Raw genomic sequence first — 21,666 nt, 5'->3', positions numbered from 1 at the left:
GAAAAAAAAAAAAAAAAAAAAAAAAAAAAAAAAAAAAAAGAAAGAAATTTCTACTGAAGTTCTTATCACTTTTAATGACATACCCCTTAACAGAAGAATCTTGTGCCTCAAAGATAAGATTAAATTAAAGACCACAGGAGAATCACTTACATCCATCTCCAAGAGATTGAACATACTTGACTCTGCAATTTCTTTAGACTCATCAAACTTCTCCAGAGCTTGACGCAGTTCCTCATCTGGAATCTTGCCTTGCCGTTTCTTCTTATAATCGAAGTCCAGGCGTCGACCCTCCAACTTCTTTAGATGATGCTGAGAAAGTCAAGGACAAGAATACATTTTGAAAGGAGTTATGGAAAAAGCCTACTTGCAGCTAACTTCCCTGTCATGCCTATTAGCCTCCAAAATAAGATAGGCTAAGCTTTAAAATATCACATCACCAGAGAAGTAAAGAAACATGCATCACCAGGGAAGGCAAATGCTTCCAAAGGCTAACTATGGGGAGATATCTTTAAAAACAATTAAGAAAAAGAAGTAAACTGTGGGAAACATCAGTACCCTTTATGTTCTGGCCTTGCCAGGCCAAAGCCAAGCTGGACATGCCTTTCCATCCCATGACAGAAGCAGGGAATGCATGTACGCACCATAAACACACTGAAAGGACACACTTGTAGGTCCCACAAGTCCCCATCTTTAAGAGAAATGGTATCTCAACAGAAGACAGAGGAAAAACACTTTCCTTGAAATAAAGTGAGAAAAGAATGATGTTCTTGCTTTTTGAGTCATCTAGTCTGTTAGAATCACCTAAGTTGCTTATTAAAAATATCAATACCTGATCACCTGAATCAGAATATCCAGGGCTGGGGGCATAGGAATCTGTATCTTAACACTTGCCCCAGTTGGCTCTTGGAGCTTTCAGGGAACTATTGATTTAGCTTACGCCTCCCACTTGACAGATGATGAAACAATCACAAAACCTAACTTGGAAGGGACTTTCGATGAGATTTCACTGAATGCTCCACACTGAGCTTCAATCCCTCCTTGCATCATTCTCAGTGAGTGGCTGCCCAGCCTCTGCCCAACATCTTTAGTGACCAGGTAGGAAAGTAGTTTTCCAAAGCTAAAATGTATAAGAAGGTACTTCGAAAAGTTTGTAGAAAAATTGGAATAAAAAATATGAATCCTTCCATGAATTTCTGAGGATTCCTTGTATTTTTTTCAATACCTGCAGTCTTTCACTACTAACATGTGGGAGAAAATGCTGGATTTCCCCTTGTTCTTGGGTATCTGTAGAATGGAAGGGAAGGAGATGAACAGATTTGGGGGTGACAAAGAAAGGAGAAGGAAAGGAGGAAGAACAATCCTAGACCTTCCCTCTCACAGCATCCCTACCCCCAAATACACACGCTGGTCCAAACTAAATGTTTCTCCCTTTGGGAGGAACATTTTAAAAAAATATCTGAACTTCACAGTCAGCTGCAGGGTAGAGCATTGGAGTCAGAGTTATGTTTTGGACTTAGGGTGAATCTACTACTTACTAACAGTGTGATCTTGGGCGATGGTAGGGCTGAAGGATATTTAAGCTAGAATAAGGAAAACTAGAAGACCTCACTTCGAGTTAGGGCAGTCCATTTTATAGTCAACGAAATTAAGATTCAGACACTTTTTTTTTTTTTTTTTTTTTGTCTTTTTTCGTGACCGGCAACAGATCGCAACCCTCAGTGTCGCGCCCGTACCGGACCGGGACCGGCAACAGGATTGCAACCCTCGGCGTTGCTCCTGCACCTCGCTCAGCCAGTGAGCGGGAACCGGTCTGTATGTGGGATCCGAACCCTCGGCGGGAGCGCCGCCGCACTTCCCAAGCGGCGCACTGTAGGGCCGGCCCCAAGATTCAGACACGTTTAACAAATGTTTGTTGAAAGAATGAATGAGCAAACATTACACCCCCAGTTAGAGACAAAGCCAGTTGAACTTTACTACAAATAGCTCAACTGTTCTACATACTTTAAAAGAGAATAGTTGGGTATTATTCCTCAATCCAACAATCACTATGAGAATATAAAAACATGTTTATAGAGTGATAGAATAACTACTTAAGCTAACAACCAGTATGACCAGCATTCCAGGAGGTGAAATCATCCCAACAAACCATACAGTAATTAATAAAATTGTATATTCTCAGGGGAAAGATACTATCCTACTGGAGAAAAAAAGCTGGCTAAAAATATGCAGTATGAAAATTGAATAGAAAGAGTCAAATGTAATACTCATGAGTAGCACAGTCACAATAGTGGGCTGAAGGGTATTACATTTCTGGTTTCTCTCAATTTGTCTTGCTGGATTGTTTTGCAATTCATGTGCCCAGCTCTGACAACATGCAGGGGTAAGCTAAGAAATATTTTCTAAAGGAAAACAGTATTTGCATCTGTGTGATTTCATCTGCCCACTTCCCAGAGGACTAGCTGCACATACTTGAATCTCCCTCAGATCTTTGTCATGAAGATTTTGAAGGGGGTCAATGAAGTTCTGCTTCACTTCCATGTCCAAAGAGTCTTTTACCTCTGACAGCTCCCGCATGGCCTCCCCCACCTCACCAAGCGCTGGGCCTAAAAGGGGAGAATGAAGCTCTTTTATGTTAAAGAATAAAGATGAAATAAATGCATTTGTAGTAAGAGGACCCTTGCAGATAAAAAAGCCAGGGATTACCACCTGTCTTCTGAAGACAACATAGACGAGAGAGAATATAGAATGATCTCCAGAGAACAGTGTCTTTTTCTACCTACAGTAGTTCATTCCTGGCAACGGACTCAGTGCTCCCTAAGGGGGTATTATCTCTTATTATCCAGGAATGAAACATTTTGCTTTTCCTTTAAAAAGCAACTTAGGAAGCCCATTGCCTTCTCTGTAAGTACCAGCTTTGCCTAATATGGGATTGGTTTAAGGCCAATGCATTTAGCAAAGCAAATACCAGCACTAGAGAGCAGGGTCCAACCAGGAAGGACAGTCATTTGCTGAGACTCCACATCAAGAGGAGGTGAAAACAGAAGTTGTTCAGTGTGGTATCTGAGTGTCAGAGGAGAGGGGTTGAAGGAATAAGCCATGTCTCACCTGGGGCAGTGGAATTAGTTACGACATACAAATGAGCAAAGATCGAAGAGAAAGCCCATGTGGCAGGGCACTGAATTATGCTGATTGTGACTGCTCACTCTGTCTCAATACTCAGTTACTGCCAGGCACACCTAATAGAATGTGCAAGGCATCTAGATATGTCAACCAAAGCTGTTGTAAAGATTGGGGTCTCATTGGGGAAGAAGGAAAAGTAAAATTCCTGTGACAAATCACCTTAAAAATGATGAAACAATTCTGAAAACAAATTTTTGGTCCATGTGTACCAGATCTAAAACTGAGAATCAAAATATAAAATGATTTGGCTAACCTCCTACAGAATTTTTTACCGGCACTAAAATCCCCATGGACAAACAAAAGAATTACAACGTGAGAAAGCACTCGTTACCGAAGTTGCAATCATCTCCAAGCTCTCTTCCAAATTTGAGCATGGCCTCTGCCAGCAGCGCCTCCGCCTGGGGATAGCCTGGCCCCTTCTCCTGGCCACGGATTTTTGACATGGTGTTGATCATGCTGAGCTTAGCTCTGGAAGCTGAAGGCAGAGAGAGAACAAGCTTTCAAAGTAGGCAATGTGATATAGTAGAAACAAGGCTGGAGGGAGAACTGGGCCTCAAGCCAGCCTATAAACCAGATCAACAACTGAGAACTACCTTCACTTGCCAAGCTTCAGTGTCCTAACCTATAGTATGGGGGCATATATGTGTGTATATGTGTATGTGTGTGTGTGCATGCGAGGGTATTTCAAAAAGTTCAGGGAAAGATTTCTATTATCTTTTAATTCTATTTTTCCATAAACTTTTTGAAGTACCCTTGTGTGTGTGTATATGGGTCTATATATTGTATTAGTCCATTTCTACTGCTTATAACAGAATGTCTAAAATTGGGTAATTTGTAAAGAAACTGTATTTACTGCTGACAGTTTCAGAGGCTGGGAAATCCAAAGTCCAGGGAACACATCTAATGAGGGCCTCTGGTGGTGGGCTCTACAGCGATTCAGGGTATCAAATGGTGAATGTCTTGAGCAAGAGAGAGCTAAGCTTCTCAGGTGCTCTCCTTTTAAAGCCATCAGAACCACACCCATTACTCAATGAATAAATCAAGCCATTTACAAGGTAAAGTCCTCAAAATCTTGTCACTTTTTCAATACACCACCTTTCTATTACCATAATAGGCTTTCCCACCCTCTTAACAGTTATAGTAGGGTCAAGCTTCAATGAGTTTTGGGGGGACATTCAGTCTACAGTGCATATATACATACACACACACATACACACACACATATATTTCAAAAGCACTAAACTAAACTCTCCCTTTCCCTTAAAATTTTATGAGAAATTAAATAGAAAGTGTAAAACTATTCTGGGTGAAGCAGAACCAGGGGAATCAGATCTCATCCCCGTGCCCTTCCCCATCATCTCTTCACTGTGGTGGCCCCAGCTATGACTCTGTGGAGCTGAGTGGCTCCACACATTTTGGAAACTCCTGGATCATGTGATGATTGCTAAGTTTTACCTTAGTTTTATATTTCAATTCCAGGAGTCTATGAGTTAACATAAGGAAGTGATGGTAAATTCTTGCAGTGTGGACCTTATGTCATGTTTCACTTATACCATGTATAAACTAGAATTATTTTCAAAATCATTTCTCAACTAAACCTCTGTCAGTAAACAGACCCATGAAGAAAAATATTGTGTTTATTGAAGACTTAATCACTTCTCTAGCACATAACTGAATCTGAAAATTTGTTTTGTGCCTCAAAGATAGCATTTCAATTTTTTTTTTAATAAAAGATGTCTAGAAAGCAATTTCAATTTTAGTGGAAGAAACAGTTTATTAACAAATTGTTAAAGCCTATGATTTAAATGATGCCAGGATACCTGGATTTCTCATTAACCTAGGACTGTGCCTACGATCCCATCTGAATGTAGCCCTGGTGGAATCACAGGAAAAGGTACTTCCAGCATTCAGTAGCTGACAGCTAATCTTGAACATCTATTTCATACATGCTTTTACTTCAACTTTGGGCCTCAAAGGTGTAGACTGGAGATGAGGACAGTTATCAGGAGAGAACTGCCCCCAGCCTTGCCCCAGGGATTTTACACTAAAGTTTGTAAAGAACTGAGGGTAGAGTCTACTTTAAAAGGCAATCAGGTACAGAAGTCTCAGCAGAACGATGGCCGAACACTCCTATGTGAAGTCCACCAGACTCATACTCGAACCAAGGCTAAGAGTAAGAAGAAAAAAGGCAAAGATAAGAAGAGGAAAATAAGAGAGGATGAGAACACCCAACTTCATGTTGTTGGAATCTGGTGGACGGCAACAAACTTCGGTGAAATTTCAGGACCCACAGCCATTGAGACAGATAAATGAACCCATATACATGCATTTGACAATGGTCTTTTTACACTGGGACCTCCACATAAAGAAGATGATGAGGGCCCTAGTCATGCAGAGCAGTTTACTGCTGTCAAACTGTCTGATTCCAGAATTGCCCTGAAGTCCGGCTATGGAAAACATCTTGGTATAAATTCAGATGGACTTGTTGTTGGGTGCTCAGATGCAATTGGACCAAAGGAACAGTGGGAACCAGTTTTCCAAGATGGGAAAATGGCTTTCTTGGCCTCAAATAGCTGCTTTATTAGATGCAATGAAGCAGGCAATATAGAAACAAAGTAAAACAGCAGGAGAAGAAGAAATGATAAAGATTAGGTCTTGTGCTGAAAGAGAAACCAAGCAAAAAGATGACATAACAGAGGAGGACAAAGGAAATGTAAAACAGTGTGAAATCAATTATGTAAAGAAATTTCAGAGCTTCCAAGACCACAAACTTAACATAAGTAAAGAAGACAGTAAAATCTTAAAAAGGCTCGGAAAGATGGGTTTTTGCATGAGACACTTTTGGACAGGAGAGCCAAATTGAAAGCTGATAGATACTGCAAATGACTAGGAGGCTGGTTTCTGTCTTATCCTTTTGTTTTTTTGGGTGTGCTGCCAGTATAAATCTGGCCCTCACATCTTGGGCACAAGAGGTGACAATCAGCTTTATCTCATGAATATTCATAACCAATGAAAAAAGGAAATTAAAAAAATATATAAGAATAAAATATTCAGTGGAAGTGCTTTTACAGGAAAAAAAAATAAAATAAAAATATAAAAGCAATTAGACTGAAGTGTATATACTACGTGCCATGATGGGGGATTGCAGCAAGTCACAGAAATATGGCACTATCCTAGTCTGTGGTGGTAGGGGTTGCAAAGAAGTGCTCCTGAAAGGAAATATATTTAAGCTTTGAACCTTATAGCGTGTAGTAGTTAGGCAAACAGCATGTGCAAAGCCTGGTAGTGACCAGAAAAACATAAAATTCACCTTTTACTTACTTTTTTATAGAAAAGTATATCATATATGTTAGATTTCAAAAACTAAAAATGCCTCAACCATTTCTGAGGGGACAATATGATCAGAGTATATTTGCAAAGCCTTTTCTGCGGCAAGCCGCATTCTAGAGCTGGGAAAGACACAGTCCCTGTCCTCCAGGTTCTCACAGTGTGTTGAGGAGTCAAACAGAGAGATAGTGGCAACAAATATGATACTAGTACAATGGCTAATATGCACGAAGTACTAGAGGAACAGAGAAAAAGGGGTAATAGCACAAATAAAATAAGCAAACACCAGACAATAAAAAGTACAAAACAAATTGAAGGAAAGAAGATAGATGAAGGTCAAAGAAATAGAGTAACGAAAGCACACAAGGTGGTTAATGCTTCAAATCCTGTTTTGATCATTTTACATTCTAAAGATGTATTCCTTTTATGAAAGCTGATATTGATTTGTACTTATATCTTGGTTCTGTTAAGAGTTGTCTTCTGGAAAGTCATTTTAAACAGTTTAATATATTGTGGCTGATTTTCGAATTAATCATTTTAAATGTTTTCAGTTACGAAAAGCCTTATTCTTTTGCTAATTACTTAAGAGCATCTTGGATATATGCTACATTTTCATAAGACAGAAGAAAGCCATATTCTATTAGTTTATCTATTCACGATCTAAAAAAACCTATTAATGTACATATTTGAAGAGATTATTGGCTTTTGAATTAATTTACAAAATCATTAAATTTTTATTAAGAATCTTGGATTAGTAAAACTTCTGTTCTTAAGAAATATCATCAGATGAATTTAACCATCTTGAAACTAGCATAATTGTTTTAAAATAATTTTTTAAAGTGGTACTTTAAGAAACTGAGAGTGAGCCTGGAAAATACAAATCTAAGACACTCAATTCCTATAATATGATCTTAGCCTGGATTGCTTCACCAAGTTGTACATGCCCATAGAGACCTAAACCCCTTCTCTTCTAAGGAAATGTAACTCCTCTCCTTCACACTTCCCCCCCTAGCTTTACTCTTTCTTACAAATAGGTATAACCTCTCTTAATATGCTACCGTCTTTACTTTCCCACTATCACTATCCAATTCAAGTTGCCCCCACGTGGTCTACCGCACAGACAGCTTCCTCGGAGCACTCTCTCCCCTGGTGCATGAGAGCGGGACGCAGCAGTTGATCTGTCCATCTCTCAGCAAGAGTAAGCAGAAAGCTGTGCATCCAGTAGATGTTTAACACGTGTCTGCAGAAGGTGTCAAGAAATGAATAAGAAGGTATCCCAGAAACCCATGGCAGTGGTTTCATAGCAGACTCTGCGCACATGCTTTGCTCATGTGAAGAGCCTTCTGAAGCATAACAGAGAACGGTAACTAGAATACCTGTTTCTTTTGTTGCAAAACGATATGGCAACTCAGTAGATTTTTTTTTTAAGAGAGAACAGAAAACACCTCACTCTACTAAGGGTGAGATTCCATTACAGTCTCCATGAGACACTTGTCAGCCTATGTCTCCCAGACAACCGGCAGTAGGTTTGTACCCTCTGGACACTGGACTGGGAGAGCTGAGGACACTCATGACTGGAAGCACACAATACTACATCCCTAGAATGAAGCCATTACTGTTAATAAGTCCATTCACCCCCACACAGCTTTATTGTCCTCTGTGTAAATGGAAAGGGGTAACCACTATCACCAGATTTTGAAGAAAGCGTATAACATGAGAGAAAACAATTACAGAAAACAAAACATCAGGGAGGAAAAAATAACAATCATTAATATTTTCAGGTATCTAAGATATTTTATCCCTGGAATACAGAAATAGAGAAGAACTCTTAGAAATTAAAATATAATTTAAATAAAACATAAAATTTAAAAATAAACAGAACCATACATGATAAAAGTGAGGCAAATACCCCAAAAAGTAGAACAAAAAACCAAAAAGATGGAAAATAGGAAAGAAAACATGAAATCATCATCAGTCAGGAAGTCCAACAGCTTAATAATGGAAGTTTCAGAAAGAAAGAATATTGACATAAAAGGGAAAGCAAATTTTTTTTTATAAATTCAAAAAAATTCCCAGAACTAAAGAACATGGGTTTCCAGAATGAAAGAGTCCACTGAATGTCCAGAACAATGAATAGAAATGTCCACAGCGAGGACCATCAATATGAAATTTCAGAACACTGAGGACAAAGAGAAGTTCTTACAAACTTTCAGAGAGGAAAAGATAGGTTACATACATACAAAGCAGCAAGAATTAGAAGGTCACTGAACATGAGAAAAGCATGAGCTACATGAGAAATCTGCTTAAAAACCAATTGAGGAATGACTCAAAAAAAAATTTTTTTTCAGTTTTATAAAAAAGTTTGGTTTTTAACCATGATGAAGAGAGCTCCTCTACTATCAATCTGAAAGAGATGTTCTTTGCTTCAGAACTGTTATTCTTTTTCCTTGTTTTTTATTTTTATTGTAACATAGTTGCTTGTAAATTTCTCTGGGGTATAGAGTTGAATATCATTACCTTTATATAATATGTGATGCTCAAATCAGGATTAGTGTATTCAACATTATATACTGTAGAGAACATAATTTACAAGTCTATATTCAAATTATCAATGAAGTATGAAGATAGAATAATGACATTTTCAAACACACAAAAAATTTTTTTTTCGTCTCAAGCTAATGGAAGAGGCATTCTACTAAAATGAAGGTATGAATCAAGAAAAGAGGATAGGTGCGAGATCTAGAAATTAGGGATCCAGCGTAAGGAAACAGGCACCAGATGCATGCCGCTCAGGGAGCCATGAGCTACAGGGGAGATCTATGCTCCTCCTCGCTCCATGAGATAATTCCAAAGTATGTATGGCTCCCCATGTTCCCCAGGGGGATCAGATAACAGTTGCCCACCATTGTACCTTGTTTTATAATGCTCCCTTTATTGGCTTCCTCTCCTTCCCTACTCCCCTAACAGGGATTCCTAGAATCACCTCCCAAGTCAACCGCTGTGATCGAATTCTTGCCTAATTGTCTGCTTCTGGGTGAACCTACACTAAGAGATCAACCAATCCACAGTGCAGCAACAGATATCTCAAATATGACAAACACCTGGCATGTTGCAACATACAGTCTTCTTGATATCCGCAGGGGACTGGTTCCAGGACCCCCCGACCCCCACCCCAGCAACCCTGCAGATACCAAAATCCATGGATGTTGAAGTCCCTGACATAAAATGGTGCATTAAGTCGGCTCTCCTTAACCACAGTTGTGCATCTGCAGATTCAGCCAACCATGGACAGACAATGACTGCTAAGGGACAATTGAGAAGAAATTCATATATGTGGCAGAGGGTTTGGGAAAGAATTAGTGAAAGGCTCACAAAAAATTAAGAAAAATGAGATGAAGATTAACTCCAGGAAAAATGAAAGGAAATATAATTATATTTTTCTACATGTCTCAGCTTTGTACAAAGTTTTCCAAGGCCATAAAATTTAAATACCAAAAACTGGTCTAACAAAAATTATGCTATAAACATACTGGCAAAATGAGAGAAGTGAAACACGTGGAAGAATGGCGAGATGGGAAAAGAGCAAACAATTCCCATCTTCCAAACTGGGAATCAAACAGAAAACACCTAAAACGAGAAAATCAAGAAAGGAGCAACATAAGCATGTTGTTTCAAGACTGGAAGTAAGAACCAAAGAAACAGCCAAAAGCGTCTTGAAAGTGTTGCTTCTGGGAAGTAGAAATGAGGAAGGGATGCACTTTGGGGGGGACTGATGTTCCTTGTAAGACACTTTTAAAAACTCCTTTTCTATAATATGTTCAGGTGTCACATCCATTATAAAAACTAAATTTAAAATGTTTCCAACTTATTTTTCCTTCAGGAGAAAAGAAAGTTTAAAATAAGACCTAACCCAGTGACAGAAGTGGATAAACAATACTCACAGTGTCTTGACAATCTGGGCACTCCTCTAACCTAGAGGGTCTTTCAACGGAGAAGTTTTACTTAAAATGTGTTCACTGCTATTAAAGACAAGTGGCAGGGAAGAGAAAAGTTGATAAGGGTTAACAAGTGAAATACTGTCAGAAAATGCCATCAAAGGGAAGGGCTTGGTAAATCCACACCTAGGTGATTTCTGGAAGGAAATTTATCAGGTAAACTGAAAGCAGGAAGTGAAATCAGGATGACCATAAAAAAGTTGACTTGTTCCCCAAAGGACCCCTACTGTTTTGTCCTTAGCTAAAAAGTGCAGTTTCTTTTCTGACCTCAACATGTATGCCATCTTTTAAAAAGACAAATGAGGGGCAGCTAAGGCTCAGCCTTAATCAGCTCCCAACTCTAAAGCATAATCTGTAGCATCCCTAACGAGCTTTCTAATTCTGGGAAGTCAAAGCTCTGCTGAGAACTAAACAGAACCTCTGCTCGCCCTGACTGAGTTATTTTCCTCTGACCTAAAAGCAGTGTTCATGTGACTTACTGCTCAGTCTCTCTCCTAAGGCTGCTTATCTAGTGTGGTAACTAGCTGGGAATGCTGGAAACCCACTACTTCGGCTAAGTCTTAGGTTTTAAATGTTTTATTTTTTAATCCAAATGAACAAAGAGGAAAACAAGCCATGAGGTCTTGCCTTTCATGGAAAGCAGCAGAGTGCACTAAAGGTAAACATTAGCTTTGAGCTCATACCGACATAGGTAAAAATGCAGGCTATACATCTTGCTGGCTGTGTATCCCTGAAAACGATCTCACTCACCAGGCTGTTGATAAAGAGCAATTCAATGATACCAGCTCAACAACTGAAAACTACCTTCACTTGCCAGGCTTCAGTGTCCTCACCTATAGTACGGGGGCATATATGTGTGTATGTGTGTGTGTTTTACACAACACCCTGCTGTTTATTCTATGATAAAGAGCAAAAAGAGTAATCAGCACAGACGACAGGACACACACTAGACACAGGGAAAGCACTCCTCCTTTCCCTTGCAGGCTCTCTTTCTCTGAGGGTGTGTTCTGGAGCCCTCTACCGACAACTTGGTGGTGCAGGGAACTACATTTCCCAGAGTCCCTTCCCTGCAAGTTTCCATGGACCAAGTGAGAATTGGTCCAAAGCGAGGCTGTGCAGGATTTGGGAGGCAAAGATGAAACACCAACCATAACACTCCGAAGGCTGTCACTGGTTAGGGGCGCTGAGAGACAGTCACTAAGGTGCCAATGGGCTCCACTGTGTCCCAGCTCTTCCCCACTGTGGGCTGAATCATTTCACTTAAAAATTTTTCTTTTATAAAATTCTTCCATATATATCATTTTTTCTAATCCTCAGAAAAGCCTTCCCCCTTCAAAAGCACCATACTGTACTCTGAAATGGAGCGAGAGGCTATTGGTAAAATCTGATCACACCACCAACTCTGTGGCCCCACGGGAGGGTTTGAGAGGGTGGGTCACGCAGTTGGCAGCCTGGCCTGGTTTTCTCTTACACAATTGAGATGTTAAGGATTCCAAGGCTACTGGGCCTTTTCATTTCTCCTGACTCCATTTCCTAAGGTGCGGAAGGGAGTCGTCCCACTTCTCAGGTAACATTAGGGGCCATGATTTGCCACTCATTCACTCTAATCTTCCCTGAGAAATCTGGCTCTTTGGAAGCACTCCATCTTTAAATTATGCCATAAAAATCTGCTTTATGTGAAAACAACAAAAACTGAGCAGGCAAATCTCCCAGAGTTAGGAAAACAGGCTCTCATTTCCCCAAGCAAGAAAGGGTTCCTAAGCTAAATTAAAAGTCCTAGCTAAGGAGATAAAAGATCAAAATAATTAAAATCAGTTAAGTAGGTTACACTGGAAACAAATATGTATCCCCATACAGAAAAAGTCTGAGGCTGCACTCACTGCCTGATTTGTTACTTACCAAAAACTTGTTTTTAAAAAGCTTTCTTTATGATAAAATAAACAAGTATTTATTAAGCATCTACTATGTGAAAGGGACTATGGCAGGGCAACTCTGAGAGAAGGCCCAGCCTCTGGTCTCAGGGAGCTTACTGTCCAGCTGGAGCACTCCATTCACTGATGCCAGGCAGGAGGCGGGCCATATTGTGGGTAAGGTCATATGTGTTTGCATCACAGAAAAGACAGCATCAATTCTACCTAGAAGCATGAGGCTGAGAAGCCTAAAGAAAAAGGTAACACCTGAGCTGGTCTTTCTGCAAAAGTAAACTGTGGAGGCAGGGAGTTGGGAAAGGTCACTTCAGGCATCTGAAGAATATGAAAAGAGGCACATGAAATAGAAACATATCAAGTATTCAGGGGATGCAGAACAGCCAGAACTCTCAAATACTCCTGAGGACAATCTTATAGAGCATTTGGTCTGCAATTTGGCAGTATTTACTAAAGCTGAGTAGACATATATCCTTTGACCTAATAATTACACATCCAGGTATACATCCATCAGAAATGTGTACATGTACAACAGACATATATAAAATGCACTATTCAAAATAACTGGAAAATGGAAACACCTAAATGTTTATGGGTAAGAAATGGACAAATGCATTGTGCTATATTCTCACAAGGGAATGCTATACAGTAACAAGAAGAAAAGAAGCACAACTACACACAATAACAAATAGAAAGTTGAACAGAAAAAAAGCCACATCAAACGAGTACATGCTCTATGATATTATTTAAGTAAAGTTCTAAAACAGACAAAAGTGTATGGTGTTAGAAGTCAGGGCAGCTTGTGTCTGGAGAGGGGCTGATCATGTTCAGTTTTGTGAACTAGGTACCAGTACACAGGAGTATCAGTGTGTAGTAATTCATTGAGCAATATGCTTATGATGTATGCACTACACTTATAAAAAAATTATGAAAAAAATACTGATAACTGCGTCCCACTCCCAGAGATTTTGATGTAATTGGTTTGGCAGGTGGTCTCGATATTGACAGTTCTGAAGTCCCCTAGGTGATTCTCACGTGCAGATGAGTTGAGAACTAGTGCCTTAGGATCTCTAGACTGAATACCTGGGAGGTGATAATACAAATCTGGGATGAAGAATACAGGAGGAAGAGAAGATTTTGGAGAAGTGTGTGAGTACTTCAAATTCAGCCAATACAAAGTCTCACAGAATATCCATATGGTTGTACAGCAAACAACTACACAGACGAGTCTTAAGCTCAAAGGAGGGCGGAACGAGTAAAAGAAGTAGCTTATCTGACAACAACTGGAATCTTGAAGGCTAGGCCATTAGATAATAGAAAGAAGGGGAAGAAAAACCCACCCCCCAATCAAGATGAAACAAAATTGTGGAACAGTTTTCTTTTTCATCAGGTGGTTTTATATTCAGCAGGAGAGATTAGCCTTTAACTAGCATCTACCATAACCCAGGAGATTTACATAAACAATTCAACTTAATCATCACAACAACCCTATGGGTCTGATCGAAGTATTCCTATCTGTAGAAAAAGGGATGAGCTGCATTCATAAAGTGACGATATGGAAGCTTAGAGAAGCTGGAAACCCTATCCAAGTTAACATAAGTTACCCAAAGGCAAAGACTCATGTCTGAGCTACTGCAAAGCCCATTCTCTTTCCTACTCCGTGACGATATGGAAGCTTAGAGAAGCTGGAAACCCTATCCAAGTTAACATAAGTTACCCAAAAGCAAAGACTCATGTCTGAGCTACTGCAAAGCCCATTCTCTTTCCTACTCTATCAAATTTCCTATGGGACTGAAAATTGCAGGTAGAAACCTCCAAGTCTGCAAGGCTCAAAGAAAAATTTTAAAATCCTTGTCTAAAGACTTTTATCTGTGACTGTCAACCTGTTATATACCAGAATTACAGAGAAAACTTTTAAAAACCATAGATTGTAGGACCTCATGTGTATTATTCTATTTCTGTATTGCTATGACAGAATACCTGCAACTGGGTAATTTAAAAGAAAAGAGGTTTATTTGGCTTATGATTCAGGGACAGCTGCATCTGGTGCAGGCCTCAAGCTGTTTTTATTCATGGTGGAAAATGGGAGGGCAGCCGCAGTGGGTACAAGGAAGTCACATGGTGAAAGAGAGAGAGAGGGAAAGAGACGAGAGAGGGGGGGGGGGAGAGAGAGAGAGAGAGAGAGAGAGAGAGAGAGAGAGAGAGAGAGAGAGAGGTTGCCAGGCTATTTTTAACAACCAGCTCTCCCAGTAACTAGTAGAGTAAGAACTCACTCATCCACCTCCATGAAAGGCAGTAATCCATTCATGAGGAATCTGTCCCCATCACCCAAACACCTCCCAACACAGCCACATTGGGGATCAGATTTCAACATGGGCTTTTGGGGGACGAGCATATCCAAACTATATCACCATCTCTGTCTTTCTGATTTAGAACAGCCAGTGGGTGAGCCCACAGAACATATCTCCCAGCATTTTCCAGAGATATGAGCGAGCGAGCAAGCCTGGGTGCTGGAGTCCCACTTCTTCCTGGCTCTGGCCAATCACTTAGCATCCTTGAGTTGGTAAGCTGATCATTCTCAAATATCTCTCTGCAGCCCCGACCTTTCCACTGCGTTACAGTCTCTACTCTAATACCTACTTGACTGCACTAGGATGTTTAAGCATCTCAAACTTAACGTGTTCAAACTAAACTCCAGATTTCCCACCATCATCCCTTACCTGCTCTTCCTACAGCACTCTCAGTATTCATATTAATGAATCAACTCAATTCATTCTTCTACTTGCTCAGGCCCTAAACTTCATAGTCATCTCTGATACCTCTTTTTGTCTCACACCACATATCCAATTATCCAAATTCTGTCAGCTCTGCATTCAAAACACATCCAAAATCAGATGACTTCTCACTCTGATCTAAGTCACTGTCACCTCCAGTCCGGATTATTAAAATAATTTCCTAATGGCCTCCCTGCTTCCACTCTTGCCCCCTATAATCCGTTTTTCATATTAGAGTCAGGGTGGTCCTATTCAGTGTAAGTCAGATCATGTCACTCTTTTCCTCAAAACCCTTCAATGTGTTCCCATGTTATTCAGAAGAGAAGCCAGAGTCCTAACAATGGTGACAAGGTCTAGTGTGCTCTGACCTCCTCTTGCCACCATAGCTCTTTACCTTTCTCTGAACACACCAAGCACACCATCTTCCTGGATGTGGTTACTCTCTAGCTCCTTTCCTCTTCATATTTCTTCACTGCATTGATGACCACCTGACATTAGGTATTTATTCTCCATCAGTCTCTTCCCACTAGAGTGTAGGCTCCATGAGAGCTGAGGCTTTGCTTCATTCACTAATGTATATGTCCAGGGCTTACAACACTGCCTTAGAATAAATGTGGCAGATAATTGAAAAAAAAAAAAGAATGGGTTTCCTCATCTACAGAATGGAGAAAATCAAAGCTACCTTGCTGGGTTATTGCGAGGATTAGAAATGATGTTTGTAGAGTACCTGTCATTATACTTGGCACTTACAGAAATATTCAGTAAAATGGAGACTATGACCAATATGATAAATTCTTTGCTATATGTTAGTAGGTTAACCAAGAGGTACACTGAAATGAATAATATGGCATCCCTAGACTATCGTGAAGAAGAAGAAAATTGTTAGAGTCAGTGAGTTTAGATATAAATATCTAATGCTACCTTTAGTATAACACTAACGACAGGGACAAGAGAGCCCCATCTAGGCCAAAGGAATACAGTTGCTAAGAGAAAAATGTAAAAAAGGTAAGAAGGATGCTATGGGGTTGAACTGTACACTCCTCAAAATTCATATGTTGAAGCCCTAACCCCCAACATGACAGTATTTGGAAACAGGAGTTTTAGGAGGTAATTAAGGTTAAATGAGGTCATACAGTTGAGGTCCTAATCTGATAGGACTGGTGGCCTTATAAGAGGAGGAAGAGAGAGAACGAGCTCTCTCATCCTGCACACATGCACCAAGAAAAGACTATGTGAGGCAGAATGGGAAGGAGGCCATCTGCAAGCCAGGACAAGATTGGATGGCACCTTGGTCTTGGATTTCCCATTCTCCAGAACTGTGAGAAATTAAATTTCTCTTGCTTAAGCCACTCACTCTATGGTATTTTGTTATGGCATCCTGAGCTAACTAAGGTCACATTTTGAGGTTTTATGGAACATGAATTTTGGGGAGAAACTATTCAACATACTATGTTGTCTTTTTATATCTAATTATTTTAACAAATTTTATATCAAAGTAATTTTTACAAACTAGCTGGATTCCTACATATATGAGCAAATCATTTTTCAAATAATTTTCATCTCATAAATTTCTGAAGCTCTATCTTTATAAAGATTTCACCTGGGTTTCTTCTTAAATAAGGCTACCTAAAAGACAACTTTGAAAGAAGCTTCATTTAAATATAAAATTCCTTGATTGAATGATTTATTGAGTCCTTGGGTGATGATATTTTATTGATGAAGTGCTTTATTTCCCTAAGCACATAAACATGAAGTTAACTGACGATTGTGTAATCTAAGATTTTCATAAATAACAAAAGAGGCAGGTCCCTAACATCCCGTATTCTATGAAGGTCTCCCTACCCACCTGTGTGAGCTACCCTTCTTTGGCAGTTTCACCCAGCAAGGGTCACAGAAGCCAACTGTGAGCTTCTTTTTTCCAGTCTATGCTCACTGATGTTCAGTTGATAGCTTGAAAATGACCGTGAGAGACTTTGCAACATAGAAGCTGGCAAATGATACAAATCAAGGTTTTCCTTTCAAAGAGATGGCTGCTAAACATTTAGCAGCACACGACTGGTTAACCCTCCAGCTATGGGAAATTTCTTTTCTTTTTTTTTCCTTTTTCCGTGTCCGGCAACGGATTGCAACCCTCAGTGTCACCCCCGTACCGGACTAGGACCGGCAACAGGATCGCAATCCTCGGTGTTGCTCCCGCGCCTCGCTCAGCCAGTGAGTGGGAACCGGTCTGTATGTGGGATCCGAACCCTCGGCTAGGACAAGTGGACTAGATCATTTGTAAATAAGTAGATTCTTTTCCCTTTTTGGCTGGAGAAAACTGTAGTTGATAGCCATTTCATTGAAATGGCCACTGACAGCTAAAAACCTACGTACCTCTTTAACACCTAACAAGGCTCAATGATGTCTTTAGTTGAGGGAAAGAATTAAAAGTCAGTTCTTGGAGAAGAGCAAAATTGACAAATGTTTAGCCAGATGGACTAAGAAAAAAAGAAAGAAGTCTCAAATCAGAAATGAAATTGGGGACATTACTACCAATTTTACAGAAATAAAAAAGATTAAGTGAACAACTGTATACCAACAAATTGGAAAACCCAGATGAAATGGAATAACTCTTAGAAACACAACCTACTAAGACTAACTCATGAAGTAACAAAAAAATATAAACAGATCTACAACAAGTAAGGAGATTGAATCAGTAATCAAAAATCTCCCAAAAAAGACAAGCGCTGGACCAGATGGCTTAATTAGTGCATTATACCAAATATTTAAAGAAGAATTAATACTTCTCAGACGTTTTTTAAAAATTCAAGAGGAAGGAACACTTTTCTAATTAATTCTATGGGAACAGCATTACTCTGATATCAAAGCCAGACAAAGACACTACAAGTAAACTACAGATGAATATCCATTATGAAAACGGATGTAAAAATTCTCAACAAATTACCAGCAAACCAAACTCAGCAGCATGTTAAAAGGATTATACACCATAACTAAGTGAGATTTATTCCTGGAATACAAGGATGTTTCAACATATGAAAATTGTTCAATGCAATACACATTAACAAAATAAAGTTAAACACATCATCTGCAATTGATGCAGAAATAGCACATGGCAAAATCAAACACCTTTTCATAATAAAAACAATAAACTATAGGAATAAAAGAAAACTACCTCAACATAATAAAAGCTATATATAAAAACACCACAGCAAACATCATACTCAGTGGTAAAAGACTGAAAGTTTTTCCTATAAGATCAGAAACAAGGCAAAGGTGACAACTTTTACCACTTCTATTTAACACAGTATCAATTTCTGGTGAGGCTCTATAGTCTGAATGTTTATCCCCTCTGAAGCTCATGTGGTAGCTTGATCCCCAGTGTGGCAGTGTTAAGAGGTGGGGACTTTGGAAGGTGATGGGATTGTGAGGGCTCTGCCCTCGTAAATGGATTAATCCACACATGGTTTAATGGGTTAATGGATGAGTGAGTTATCACAGGAGTGGCATTAACAAGTGCTCTCCCCACTTAACATGTGATACCCTGTGCTACCTCAGGACTCTTCAGAAAGTCCCCACCAAGAAGATGACCCTCACCAAATGCACCCCCTGGACCTTGGACCTTCCAGCCTCCAAAACTGTAAGAAATAAATTTCATCTTATAAATTACCTAGTTTCAGGTATTCTGTTACAAGCAACAAAAAATGAACTAACACATCAGGGCAATTAGCAAGAAAAAGGAATCCAAGTTGAAAATGAAAAAGTAAAATTATCTCTGTTCACAGATTATATGATCTTATATAGAGAAAACCCTAAATATTCAGGTTAGAACTAGTAACTGAATTCAGCAAAGTAGCAGGATATAGTCAACACAAAATTATCTCTGTTCACAGATTATATGATCTTATATAGAGAAAACCCTAAATATTCAGGTTAAAACTAGTAACTGAATTCAGCAAAGTAGCAGGATATAGTCAACACACAATTGCATTTCTATACACTGACAATGAACAACCTAAAAAGGAAATTAATAAAAGAATTCCATTTAAAATAGCATTGATGGAGTTTGGATGTATCATCCTCCCAGAACTCATGGAAATCTGATCCCCAGTGTAGCAGTTTGAGCCACAGGGGTAGATCCCTCATGAAAGGATTAATGCTCTCCCTGGGGGGTTGGGGTCCTGAGTGAGATCTTGCTCTATTAGTTCCCCCAAGAGCTGGTTTTTTAACAGACCTTGGCACCTTCTCGCATTAGCTTAGTGATGAGGCAGTCAGATGCTAATAGCCAAGACAACGGAAGAAAAGCCCTGAAGGCATTTGAGAAGTCCTTAAAGGCGCCCCTCCCATCACAGACCCTGAGGCCTAGAAAGACTGAGTTGTCCTAGAGGATAGACTTGGGGTGCAGCTACCCTGGAGAACCAGCTCCCAGCATGGCAGCTGCTCTGGCTGGAGCAGCCCTGTCTCAAGCAGCCCCAAGCGTGGTTCAAGCAGCAGCTCTGGAGAGTAGAAGCCTGAAATCTCAGTGGTGTCCACATCATGTTAAATCTGAAGGCTAGCAAAACATGAAAGTAGTGGAGGTGTAACAGCCTCCACCCAGATTTCAGAAGATGTACGGAAAAACCTGGGGACCCAGGCAAAGACCTATCTCAGGGACACAGCCACCTCAGAGGCCACCTACTAAAGCAATGCCAAGCAGAAAAGTGGGGTTGAGGCCCCCCACAGAGAGCCCCCACCAGGGAAATGTCTAGTAGAGCCAAGGCAGCAGGGATGCCACCAGGACCCCAGATCTGTAAGGCCACTGGAAATGTGCAATTCAGGCCTGGAAAACCCACAGGCATCAGCAGTGCCCACTGGGCTGCGCCTGGCAGAGCTGTGGAAGTGAGGCTGCCTGATGCTTTGGGGACCCAGAAGCCCCATTGTGCCAAGGATGCAGGAGTTGGAGTCAAAGAAAATTATTTTGGAGCTTTAAGACATAATGTCTGCCCTGATGTGTTTCGGACTTGTTTGGGTCCTGTTTCTCCTTTCTTCTGGCCTCTTCTTCCCATTTGGAATAGGTATGTGTACCCAATGTCTGTTCCAACATTATATCTTGGCAATGTATAAATGTGGTTTTGATTTTTACAGGTTCACAGCTGGAAGGAGTTTGGCCTTTGGCCTCAGATGAGACTTTGGGCTTTTAAGTTGGTGCTGGAGCAAGCTAAAACTTTTGGGACTGTTGGGATGGAATAATTATATTTTGTATGTGAGAGTGACATGAGCTTTGGGAAGCCAGGGGCAGAATGATGGAGTTTGGATGTACTGTCTTCCCAGAACTCATGGAAATCTGATCCCCAGTGTGGCAGTTTGAGCCACAGGGGTGGATCCCCCATGAATGGATTAATGCTCTCCCTGGGGGTGAGGGTCCTGAGTGAGTTCTCACTCTATTAGTTCCCGTGAGAGCAGGTTGTTTAAAAGACCCTGGCACCTTTTCTCTCTCTCTCTTGCTTCTTCTTGTCATGTGATCTGCTTGTACTGCTGACTGCCTGCCGCTTTCCACCATGAGTAGAAGCAGCCCGAGGCCCACGCCAGATGCAGCTGTCCCAGAATCATAAGCCAAATAAAGCTCCATTCTTTATAAATTACCCAGTTTCAGGTATTCTGTTATAGCAACACAAACTGGACTAATATAAGCATCAAAAAGAATGAAATACTTAGGAATTAACTTAGTCAAGGAGATGAAAGACTTGTACAGTTAAAACTACAAAACACTGTTGAAAGAAATTAAAGACAACATAAATAATTGTAAATATGCCAAGTTTATGAACTGAAAGATTTATTAAGATGTCAATACTACCAAAAGCAATCTACAAATTCAATACAATACCTATCAATCTCAATGATGTTCTTTGCAGGAATAGAAAAATCCATCCTAAAATTTATATGGAATCTCAAGGGACCCAAATAGCAAAAACAATCTTAAAAAAGAACAAAGCTGGAGGATTCATCCTTCCTGATTTCAAAACTTACTACAAAGCAACAGCATCAAAACAATGTGGTACTGGCATAAAGGAGGAGTCATACACCATCAAAATAGAATACAGATCCAGAAATAAACCCTTGCATACATGGTCAAATAACAAGAGCACCAAGACCATTCAAGGGAAAGAACAGTCTTTTCAATAAACGGTGCTGGGAAAACGGGATGTCTACAAGCAGAAGAATGCTTTTGGACCCTTTTCTAACCCTATATACAAAAATTAACTCCAAATGAATCAGAGAGCCAAATATAAGGCCTAAAACCATGAAACTCTGAGAAGAAAAGACAGGCAAAAGTTTCGTGACATTGGGTTTGGCAATGATTTCTTGGATATGACACCAAAGGCACAGGCAGCAAAAGAAAAAATGGGTAAACTGAACTTCATGAAAATGTTCAAATTTTGTGCATCAAAAGACACTATAAACAAAATGAAGTAACAAGGCAATCCAAAG

General features: G+C 39.9%; 1 protein-coding gene and 1 pseudogene across 2 annotated transcripts in view; one reads left to right on the top strand and one right to left on the bottom strand.

Moving 5' to 3' along the window:
- SH3GL2 (SH3-domain GRB2-like 2) overlaps window positions 1–3,654 on the bottom strand; it is an 11,366-nt gene extending 7,712 nt beyond the window's left edge. Inside the window, exons 1-3 of one of the 2 annotated variants that reach the window (XR_551792.1) lie at window positions 3,512–3,652; window positions 2,470–2,603; window positions 151–309 (exon numbers count right to left, since the gene is read on the bottom strand). Coding sequence is in view for 1 of the 2 variants with exons in the window: in XM_008590109.1 (XP_008588331.1) it covers window positions 151–309; window positions 2,470–2,603; window positions 3,512–3,635 (417 nt within the window). In the remaining variant the exon portion in view is untranslated. Of the gene's footprint in view, window positions 1–150; window positions 310–2,469; window positions 2,604–3,511 lie in introns of both variants that reach the window. The other variant, XM_008590109.1, reaches the window with a different exon arrangement.
- A 1,642-nt stretch (window positions 3,655–5,296) lies between these two features.
- On the top strand, window positions 5,297–6,066 carry LOC103605502 (annotated as a pseudogene).
- The last annotated feature ends 15,600 nt before the right edge of the window (window positions 6,067–21,666 follow it).

The sequence above is a fragment of the Galeopterus variegatus genome, unplaced genomic scaffold, assembly GCF_000696425.1.
Source record: "Galeopterus variegatus unplaced genomic scaffold, G_variegatus-3.0.2 Scaffold5847, whole genome shotgun sequence".
Classification (NCBI taxonomy): domain Eukaryota; kingdom Metazoa; phylum Chordata; class Mammalia; order Dermoptera; family Cynocephalidae; genus Galeopterus; species Galeopterus variegatus.
This window is presented reverse-complemented; position numbering and strand designations above follow the sequence as displayed.